At 49.0% G+C, this 11,872-nt stretch overlaps 1 protein-coding gene across 1 annotated transcript in view; it reads right to left on the reverse strand.

The window, feature by feature from the left end:
- LOC120017354 (A disintegrin and metalloproteinase with thrombospondin motifs 3-like) overlaps positions 1-11,872 on the reverse strand; it is an 80,689-nt gene that overhangs the window by 19,523 nt on the left and 49,294 nt on the right. The window contains exons 2-5 of the mRNA XM_038960103.1: positions 10,189-10,269; positions 4,169-4,335; positions 3,358-3,523; positions 998-1,130 (exon numbers count right to left, since the gene is read on the reverse strand). Coding sequence (XP_038816031.1) covers positions 998-1,130; positions 3,358-3,523; positions 4,169-4,335; positions 10,189-10,269 — 547 coding nt within the window. The remainder of the gene's footprint in view (positions 1-997; positions 1,131-3,357; positions 3,524-4,168; positions 4,336-10,188; positions 10,270-11,872) is intronic.

Here is an 11,872-nt window from a genome sequence, read left to right on the forward strand (position 1 = left end):
GTTTATTAACACATTATTCAATCTGTCCACTACTGAGAATGACTAGGTTATTAACACATTATTCAATCTGTCCACTACTGAGAATGACTAGGTTATTAACACATTATTCAATCTGTCCACTACTGAGAATGACTAGGTTATTAACACATTATTCAATCTGTTCACTACTGAGAATGACTAGGTTATTAACACATTATTCAATCTGTCCACTACTGAGAATGACTAGGTTATTAACACATTATTCAATCTGTCCACTACTGAGAATGACTAGGTTAGTCATCCAGACAGAGTGCATTAGCTTCAGTCCCTCTTCGAGAGGAAGTGTCCCTTAGAGCGATGATGATGATGATGACGAAATGGATGCTCTGCTATCAACATGGCTCGGACATGGACAGAAAGGATAGAGGGGAGAGTGAAGGGGAGAGTAGAGGGGAGAGTGAAGGGGAGAGTAGAGGGGAGAGTAGAGGGGAGAGTGAAGGGGAGAGTAGAGGGGAGAGTAGAGGGGAGAGTGAAGGGGAGAGTGAAGGGGAGAGTAGAGGGGAGAGTGAAGGGGAGAGTGACGGGGAGAGCGAAGGGGAGAGTAGAGGGGAGAGTGAAGGGGAGAGTGAAGGGGAGAGTAGAGGGGAGAGTGAAGGGGAGAGTGAAGGGGAGAGTGAAGGGGAGAGTAGAGGGGAGAGTGAAGGGGAGAGTGACGGGGAGAGTGAAGGGGAGAGTAGAGGGGAGAGTGAAGAGGAGAGTGAAGGGGAGAGTGAAGGGGAGAGTAGAGGGGAGAGTAGAGGGGAGAGTGAAGGGGAGAGTAGAGGGGAGAGTGAAGGGGAGAGTAGAGGGGAGAGTGAAGGGGAGAGTGAAGGGGAGAGTGAAGGGGAGAGGAGAGGGGAGAGTGAAGGGGAGAGTAGAGGGGAGAGTGAAGGGGAGAGTGAAGGGGAGAGTAGAGGGGAGCGTGAAGGGGAGAGTGAAGGGGAGAGTGAAGGGGAGAGTGAAGGGGAGAGGAGCTCACGTGGGCTGACTGCACTCGTTCACGTTGCACCTCTTCCGGATGGGTTTGGGCTTCTTGTTGGTTTCACAGAAGTTCCGGTGCACCAGTCGACTGTCGCTCTTCCTCCTGCATCCGTATTTGGTGTACTGTATACCTGCCAGACGGTCCAATTCAATTAGTTAGTACAATCTGTTGTAACGTCTGACAAAACATAACCGTTTATCAATTATACTGTAAATCATTTGACAGAAAGAAAATGCAGGTGGCTATATGAACTAAGGCTGGAGAGAGAGCGCACACACACACACACACACACACACACACACACACACACACACACACACACACACACACACACACACACACACACACACACACACACACACACACAATGACAGAGCAACAGGGTAGGAAGAACCATCTGAATGTGTCAGAGACCCCTGAGCAACATGCCCTGAGGACATTTAGGCTCTGCTCCTCGTCAACCAGGTTGGGACAATAGCACCAACCCACAGCAGGTTGCCAGGTTGGGCCAATAGCACCAACCCATAGCAGGTTGCCAGGTTGGGCCAATAGCACCAAACCACAGCAGGTTGCCAGGTTGGGCCAATAGCACCAAACCACAGCAGGTTGCCAGGTTGGGCCAATAGCACCAACCCACAGCAGGTTGCCAGGTTGGGCCAATAGCACCAAACCACAGCAGGTTGCCAGGTTGGGCCAATAGCACCAACCCACAGCAGGTTGCCAGGTTGGACCAATAGCACCAAACCACAGCAGGTTGCCAGGTTGGGCGCACCAACCCACAGCAGGTTGACAGGTTGGGCCAATAGCACCAAACCACAGCAGGTTGCCAGGTTGGGCCAATAATACCAACCCACAGCAGGTTACCAGGTTGGGCCAATAACACCAACCCACAGCAGGTTGCCAGGTTGGGACAATAGCACCAACCCATAGCAGGTTTCCAGGTTGGGCCAATAGCACCAACCCACAGCAGGTTGCCAGGTTGGGCCAATAACACCAACCCACAGCAGGTTGCCAGGTTGGGCCAATAACACCAACTCACAGCAGGTTGCCAGGATAGGACAATAGCACCAACCCACAGCAGGTTGCCAGGATAGGACAATAGCACCAACCCACAACAGGGGTACTTGGCAGGCCAGGCACAAATGGAAATAACCATGATTGACAGGTGAACCAGCAGGGACCTTTCTGTAGCAGGTGAGATTGAATTAATCTGGTCTAAAGAGCCCCTCCACAACCAGCCCCCCCCACACAGAGAATCCATCTGGTCTAAAGAGCCCCTCCACAACCAGCCCCCCCCACACAGAGAATCCATCTGGTCTGAAGAGCCACTCCACAACCAGCCCCCCCCCCCCCCCCCCCCCCACACACACAGAGAATCCATCTGGTCTAAAGAGCCCCTCCACAACCAGCCCCCCCCCCCCCCCCCCCATACACACACCTCCCCCACAGGGCTTAGAGCACTGCGACCAGCTCTTCAGGGCCCACTCGTAGGTATCCAGCCCCCCCCCCCCCATACACACACCTCCCCCACAGGGCTTAGAGCACTGAGACCAGCTCTTCAGGGCCCACTCGTAGGTATCCAGCCCCCCCCCCCCCCCCATACACACACCTCCCCCACAGGGCTTAGAGCACTGCGACCAGCTCTTCAGGGCCCACTCGTAGGTATCCAGCCCCCCCATACACACACCTCCCCCACAGGGCTTAGAGCACTGCGACCAGCTCTTCAGGGCCCACTCGTAGGTATCCAGCCCCCCCCCCCCCCCCCCATACACACACCTCCCCCACAGGGCTTAGAGCACTGCGACCAGCTCTTCAGGGCCCACTCGTAGGTATCCAGCCCCCCCCCCCCCCCCCCCCCCCCCCATACACACACCTCCCCCACAGGGCTTAGAGCACTGCGACCAGCTCTTCAGGGCCCACTCGTAGGTATCCAGCCCCCCCCCCCCCCCCCCATACACACACCTCCCCCACAGGGCTTAGAGCACTGCGACCAGCTCTTCAGGGCCCACTCGTAGGTATCCAGCCCCCCATACACACACCTCCCCCACAGGGCTTAGAGCACTGCGACCAGCTCTTCAGGGCCCACTCGTAGGTATCCAGCCCCCCCCCCCCCCCCATACACACACCTCCCCCACAGGGCTTAGAGCACTGAGACCAGCTCTTCAGGGCCCACTCGTAGGTATCCAGCCCCCCATACACACACCTCCCCCACAGGGCTTAGAGCACTGAGACCAGCTCTTCAGGGCCCACTCGTAGGTATCCAGCCCCCCATACACACACCTCCCCCACAGGGCTTAGAGCACTGAGACCAGCTCTTCAGGGCCCACTCGTAGGTATCCAGCCCCCCATACACACACCTCCCCCACAGGGCTTAGAGCACTGCGACCAGCTCTTCAGGGCCCACTCGTAGGTATCCAGCTCGGCCAGGAGAACGTTGTTATTGGTGATGACCGGCAGCAGGTCCTCATGGATAATGTACTTATATGTCAGACTGATCTTAGTGTCCTCCTCCTGGGGAATGACCTAGAAGAGGACAGGGAGAAAGAGGACATGATGACAGAGAGAGAGAGACAGGGAGAAAGAGGACACGATGACAGAGAGAGAGAGACAGGGAGAAAGAGAGCGAGAGAAAGATCAACAATTGATTCCCATTCAAAATCCTATTTTCCCTAATCTTAACCCTTAACCTAAACCCCGAAATAGCCTTTTCCTTGTGGGGACAGGCGAAATGTCCCCACTTGTCCAAACTGTCCTTGTTTTACTGTCCTTGTAAGGACTTCTAGTCCCCACAAAGATAGTAAAACCAAAATCACACACACACACACACACACACACACACACACACACACACACACACACACACACACACACACACACACACACACACACACACACACACACACACGCACACACACACACACACACACACACACACACACACACACACACACACACACACACTGGACAATAGCGCTGAGCAATTAACCAACATTTCGTAATTTTCGATTATTAAACAACTGTTCCATTATTTGTGAACCCAACGCACATCTCTGCCTAAACTGGACAAAAACTGGCGCAATGGATTCTGGGTGTGTGTGTGCGTATGTGTGCACGTGTGCGCGTGTGTGTGTGTGCATCTTACTAGATCCATCAGTTTCGTCTTCTTACCAGAACAACGATGCCCTCGTGAAGGGGGCCGATTGTTTTTAGGGTTTCTTTCTCGCCGCTTCCGAAGGCGTACTCCCACTCCAAACCGCTCTCGATGAAGGTTCTGGACTTGGCATCCTCACTTTTTGCGTTCAATATGAAGCTGCCTGTGACTTGATTCTTAACAGCTGTGAAACACAAAGAAACCCGTCTGATTCACAATGTGTTTTGATCCGTTGGATAGTCTGACAGGACCAGCAGAAACACGCCATACAGAGGGGGGGGACCAACTGTTCCAACCTGTGTATGTGTGTGTGTGTGTGTGTGTGTGTGTGTGTGTGTGTGTGTGTGTGTGTGTACGTCTGTGTGTGTGTACGTATGTACGTATGTATGTATGTATGTATGTATGTATGTATGTATGTATGTATGTATGTATGTATGTATGTATGTATGTATGTATGTATGTACATGTGTGTGTGTGTGTGTATATGTACGTATGTGTGTGTGTGTGTGTGTGTGTGCACGTCTGTGTGTATGTGTGTATGTGTGTGTTCAACTAGAATTCCATGACAATCGTCTTCCATTGGAAACACAACTAGGCTACATGCCGTTGCATTCAATTCAAGTAAACTCTAAACGTTTCTATAACAGTAATGAAATTCAAATTCTTCCTGAGAGAGCAGAGCGACAATAGAAGTTGGCAGCCGTTATATGACATAGTGTCAGGGCTATCTGCGATAGCTACTGTTGTTCAGTGTTCATTTCAAATAGAGATCTACATGTGTGGTATATGTCATTGAAATTCAAATGACAGATTTTTTAACACACACACACACGTCTGGAGCTTGACGCACATCTGAGGTTGGAGATGTAATGTATTTTACAGGTATGTCTCAGCAACACTCCCCTCACATATAACCTGATTCCCAGCTGAGATGAACACTCCCCTCACATAGAACCTGATTCCCAGCTGAGATGAACACTCCCCTCACATAGGACCTGATCCCCAGCTGAGATGAACACTCCCCTCACATAGAACCTGATTCCCAGCTGAGATGAACACTCCCCTCACATAGGACCTGATTCCCAGCTGAGATGAACACTCCCCTCACATAGGACCTGATCCCCAGCTGAGATGAACACTCCCCTCACATAGGACCTGATTCCCAGCTGAGATGAACACTCCCCTCACATAGGACCTGATCCCCAGCTGAGATGAACACTCCCCTCACATAGAACCTGATTCCCAGCTGAGATGAACACTCCCCTCACATAGGACCTGATTCCCAGCTGAGATGAACACTCCCCTCACATAGGACCTGATTCCCAGCTGAGATGAACACTCCCCTCACATAGGACCTGATTCCCAGCTGAGATGAACACTCCCCTCACATAGGACCTGATTCCCAGCTGAGATGAACACTCTCCTCACATAGGACCTGATTCCTAGCTGAGATGAACACTCTCCTCACATAGGACCTGATTCCCAGCTGAGATGAACACTCCCCTCACATAGGACCTGATTCCCAGCTGAGATGAACACTCCCCTCACATAGAACCTGATTCCCAGCTGAGATGAACACTCCCCTCACATAGGACCTGATTCCCAGCTGAGATGAACACTCCCCTCACATAGGACCTGATTCCCAGCTGAGATGAACACTCTCCTCACATAGGACCTGATTCCCAGCTGAGATGAACACTCCCCTCACATAGGACCTGATTCCCAGCTGAGATGAACACTCCCCTCACATAGGACCTGATTCCCAGCTGAGATGAACACTCCCCTCACATAGGACCTGATTCCCAGCTGAGATGAACACTCTCCTCACATAGGACCTGATTCCCAGCTGAGATGAACACTCCCCTCACATAGGACCTGATCCCCAGCTGAGATGAACACTCCCCTCACATAGAACCTGATTCCCAGCTGAGATGAACACTCCCCTCACATAGGACCTGATTCCCAGCTGAGATGAACACTCCCCTCACATAGGACCTGATTCCCAGCTGAGATGAACACTCCCCTCACATAGAACCTGATTCCCAGCTGAGATGAACACTCCCCTCACATAGGACCTGATTCCCAGCTGAGATGAACACTCCCCTCACATAGGACCTGATTCCCAGCTGAGATGAACACTCCCCTCACATAGGACCTGATTCCCAGCTGAGATGAACACTCTCCTCACATAGGACCTGATTCCCAGCTGAGATGAACACTCCCCTCACATAGGACCTGATCCCCAGCTGAGATGAACACTCCCCTCACATAGGACCTGATTCCCAGCTGAGATGAACACTCCCCTCACATAGAACCTGATTCCCAGCTGAGATGAACACTCCCCTCACATAGGACCTGATTCCCTGCTGAGATGAACACTCCCCTCACATAGAACCTGATTCCCAGCTGAGATGAACACTCTCCTCACATAGGACCTGATTCCCAGCTGAGATGAACACTCCCCTCACATAGGACCTGATTCCCAGCTGAGATGAACACTCTCCTCACATAGGACCTGATTCCCAGCTGAGATGAACACTCCCCTCACATAGGACCTGATTCCCTGCTGAGATGAACACTCCCCTCACATAGAACCTGATTCCCAGCTGAGATGAACACTCTCCTCACATAGGACCTGATTCCCAGCTGAGAAACACTCCCCTCACATAGAACCTGATTCCCAGCTGAGATGAACACTCCCCTCACATAGGACCTGATCCCCAGCTGAGACGAACACTCCACTCACATAGAACCTGATTCCCAGCTGAGATGAACACTCCCCTCACATAGGACCTGATCCCCAGCTGAGATGAACACTCCCCTCACATAGGACCTGATTCCCAGCTGAGATGAACACTCCTCTCACATAGAACCTGATTCCCAGCTGAGATGAACACTCCCCTCACATAGAACCTATTCCCAGCTGAGATGAACACTCCCCTCACATAGGACCTGATCCCCAGCTGAGATGAACACTCCCCTCACATAGGACCTGATTCCCAGCTGAGATGAACACTCCCCTCACATAGGACCTGATTCCCAGCTGAGATGAACACTCCCCTCACATAGGACCTGATTCCCAGCTGAGAAACACTCCCCTCACATAGAACCTGATTCCCAGCTGAGATGAACACTCCCCTCACATAGGACCTGATCCCCAGCTGAGATGAACACTCCCCTCACATAGGACCTGATTCCCAGCTGAGATGAACACGCCCCTCACATAGGACCTGATTCCCAGCTGAGATGAACACTCCCCTCACATAAGACCTGATTCCCAGCTGAGATGAACACTCCCCTCACATAGGACCTGATTCCCAGCTGAGATGAACACTCCCCTCACATAGGACCTGATCCCCAGCTGAGATGAACACTCCCCTCACATAGGACCTGATTCCCAGCTGAGATGAACACTCCCCTCACATAGGACCTGATTCCCAGCTGAGATGAACACTACCCTCACATAGGACCTGATTCCCAGCTGAGATGAACACTCCCCTCACATAGGACCTGATTCCCAGCTGAGATGAACACTACCCTCACATAGGACCTGATTCCCAGCTGAGATGAACACTCCCCTCACATAGGACCTGATTCCCAGCTGAGATGAACACTCTCCTCACATAGGACCTGATTCCCAGCTAAGATGAACACTCCCCTCACATAGGACCTGATCCCCAGCTGAGATGAACACAAGTAAATTGCTTACATGTCTTTTTTGTTTTGGTAAATGATTAATTGACGTCAATGTGAGTAAAGTGGGTGGATCTGATGAAGTCAGAATATCACCTGTCGACTAACAAAATGGATAGAATTGACCTTTACACTGACCAAAACTAATGTACCATTGAAGTGTATTCAAAAGGACCGTAGGAGGAATTTATATTCAAGGCTTTGTCCAGCATCATTCCTCAGACAGTCTGTGATATATACCCTGGTATACCCAGCAGTAGAAAAGCAAAATCTGAAGGTAAAGACACTTGTTAGGTTTAGTTTAAGGCCATATGGATTGGACACCTGTTCATATGGATCCTAGTTGATTTCCCAGGTAAGATTAAGAGGTGGATGTTCTGCATAAATAGGCTGTCCATTACCATTAGTTTGCATTGAGAGTAATGAGGCAGTATCTGTCCGTTACAATTAGTTTGCATTGAGAGTAATGAGGCAGTATCTGTCCATTACCATTAGTTTGCATTGAGAGTAATGAGGCAGTATCTGTCCATTACCATTAGTTTGCATTGAAAGTAATGAGGCAATATCTGTCCATTACCATTAGTTTGCATTGAGAGTAATGAGGCAGTATCTGTCCATTACCATTAGTTTGCATTGAGAGTAATGAGGCAGTATCTGTCCATTACCATTAGTTTGCATTGAAAGTAATGAGGCAATATCTGTCCATTACCATTAGTTTGCATTGAGAGTAATGAGGCAGTATCTGTCCATTACCATTAGTTTACAGGCTAAAACTCTACGGCTGGCGAGCCTTACGAACAGGCTAAAACTCTACGGCTGGCGAGCATTACGAACAGGCTGAGACTCTACGGCTGGTGAGCATTACGAACAGGCTGAGACTCCACGGCTGGCGAGCATTACGAACAGGCTGAGACTCTACGGCTGGCGAACATTACGAACAGGCTAAAACTCTACGGCTGGCGAGCATTACGAACAGGCTAAAACTCTACGGATGGCGAGCATTACGAACAGGTTGAAACTCTACGGCTGGCGAGCATTACGAACAGGCTGAGACTCTACGGCTGGCGAGCATTACGAACAGGCTGAAACTCTACGGATGGCGAGCATTACGAACAGGTTGAAACTCTACGGCTGGCGAGCATTACGAACAGGCTGAGACTCTACGGCTGGCGAGCATTACGAACAGGCTAAAACTCTACGGCTGGCGAGCATTACGAACAGGCTAAAACTCTACGGCTGGCGAGCATTACGAACAGGCTGAGACTCTACGGCTGGCGAGCATTACGAACAGGCTGAAACTCTACGGCTGGCGAGCATTACGAACAGGCTGAAACTCTACGGCTGGCGAGCATTACAACAGGCTAAAATCTACGGCTGGCGAGCATTACGAACAGGCTGACTCTACGGCTGGCGAGCATTACGAACAGGCTAAAACTCTACGGCTGGCGAGCATTACGAACAGGCTGAGACTCTACGGCTGGCGAGCATTACGAACAGGCTAAAACTCTACGGCTGGCGAGCATTACGAACAGGCTAAAACTCTACGGCTGGCGAGCATTACGAACAGGCTAAAACTCTACGACTGGCGAGCATTACGAACAGGCTAAAACTCTACGGCTGGCGAGCATTACGAACAGGCTAAAACTCTACGGCTGGCGAGCATTACGAACAGGCTGAGACTCTACGGCTGGCGAGCATTACGAACAGCTAAAACTCTAGGCTGGCGAGCATTACAACAGGCTAAAACTCTACGGCTGGTGAGATACGAACAGGCTGAGACTCTACGGCTGGCGAGCATTACAACAGGCTGAGACTCTACGGCTGGCGAGCATTACGAACAGGCTGAGACTCTACGGCTGGCGAGCATTACGAACAGGCTAAAACTCTATGGCTGGCGAGCATTACGAACAGGCTAAAACTCTACGGCTGGCGAGCATTACGAACAGGCTAAAACTCTCCAAGGCTAATTGATGACAGTCAAATGTTCTGCAGTCATGCACTGCTGACGATCATACAGAAATGTGTGTGGGTGGGGTGGGGGGGTGGGGGGGGGGTGTTCTGCAGTCATGATCTGCGGATGTCCCTACTGTAAATGTACACCACTTGGCCAAATGCTTGTTGAACATCTCATTCCTAAATCATGGGCATTAATATGGAGTTGTTTCCCCCTTTGCTGCAATAACAGCGTCCACTCTTCTGGGAAGGCTTTCCACTAGATGTTGGAACATTGCTGTGGGGACTTAGTGAGGTCTGGCACTGATGTTGAACAATTAGGTCTGGCTCACAGTCGACGTTCCAATTCATCCCAAAGGTGTTTTATACTGCTGTAACGAAACACACTTACCAATTATGTGGGAGGAAGTCTCATTCTCCTCTATAACGATGTGCCGGGCACCGATCGGAATATCAAACATCTTCAGCATGCCTATAGGACAACAAGACAATATGAAACATCTTCAGCATGTCTACAGGACAACAAGACAATATGAAGCATCTTCAGCATGTCTATAGGACAACACAACAAGACAATATGAAACATCTTCAGCATGTCTACAGGACAACAAGACAATATGAAACATCTTCAGCATGTCTACAGGACAACAAGACAATATGAAACATCTTCAGCACGCCTATAGGACAACAAGACATATGAACATCTTCAGCATGCCTACAGGCACAACGACATAATGAAACATCTTCAGCATGTCTACAGGACAACAAGACAATATGACATCTTCAGCATGTCTACAGGACAACAAGACAATATGAAACATCTTCAGCATGTCTACAGGACAACAAGACAATATGAAACATCTTCAGCATTCTACAGGACAACAAGACATATGAAAATAAATACTATCAGCATGTCTACAGGACAACAAGACAATATGAAACTCTTCAGCATGTCTATAGACAACAAGACAATATGAAACATCTTCAGCATGTCTACAGGACAAACAGACAATATGAAACATCTTCAGCATGTCTATAGGACAACACACAAGACAATATGAAACATCTTCAGCATGTCTATAGGACAACAAGACAATATGAAACATCTTCAGCATGTCTACAGGACAACACAACAGACAATATGAAACATCTTCAGCATGTCTACAGGACAACAAGACAATATGAAACATCTTCAGCATGTCTACAGGACAACAAGACAATATGACCATCTCACATGTCTACAGGACAACACAAGACAATATGAAACATCTTCAGCATGTCTACAGGACAACAAGACAATATGAAACATCTTCAGCATGCCTATAGGACAACAAGACAATATGAAACATCTTCAGCATGTCTACAGGACAACAAGACAATATGAACCATCTTCAGCATGCCTATAGGACAACAAGACAATATGAAACATCTTCAGCATGTCTACAGGACAACAAGACAATATGAAACATCTTCAGCATGTCTACAGGACAACAAGACAATATGAAACATCTTCAGCATGTCTACAGGACAACAAGACAATATGAAACATCTTCAGCATGCCTACAGGACAACAAGACAATATGAAACATCTTCAACATGTCTACAGGACAACACAACAAGACAATATGAAACATCTTCAGCATGCCTACAGGACAACACAACAAGACAATATGAAACATCTTCAGCATGTCTACAGGACAACAAGACAATATGAAACATCTTCAGCATGCCTATAGGACAACACAACAAGACAATATGAAACATCTTCAGCATGTCTATAGGACAACAAGACAATATGAAACATCTTCAGCATGTCTACAGGACAACAAGACAATATGAAACACCTTCAGCATGTCTATAGGACAACACAACAAGACAATATGAAACATCTTCAGCATGTCTATAGGACAACAAGACAATATGAAACATCTTCAGCATGTCTACAGGACAACAAGACAATATGAAACATCTTCAGCATGTCTACAGGACAACAAGACAATATGAACCATCTTCAGCATGTCTATAGGACAACAAGACAATATGAAACATCTTCAGCATGTCTACAGGACAACAAG

The sequence above is a fragment of the Salvelinus namaycush genome, chromosome 22, assembly GCF_016432855.1.
Source record: "Salvelinus namaycush isolate Seneca chromosome 22, SaNama_1.0, whole genome shotgun sequence".
In the NCBI taxonomy this organism is placed as follows: domain Eukaryota; kingdom Metazoa; phylum Chordata; class Actinopteri; order Salmoniformes; family Salmonidae; genus Salvelinus; species Salvelinus namaycush.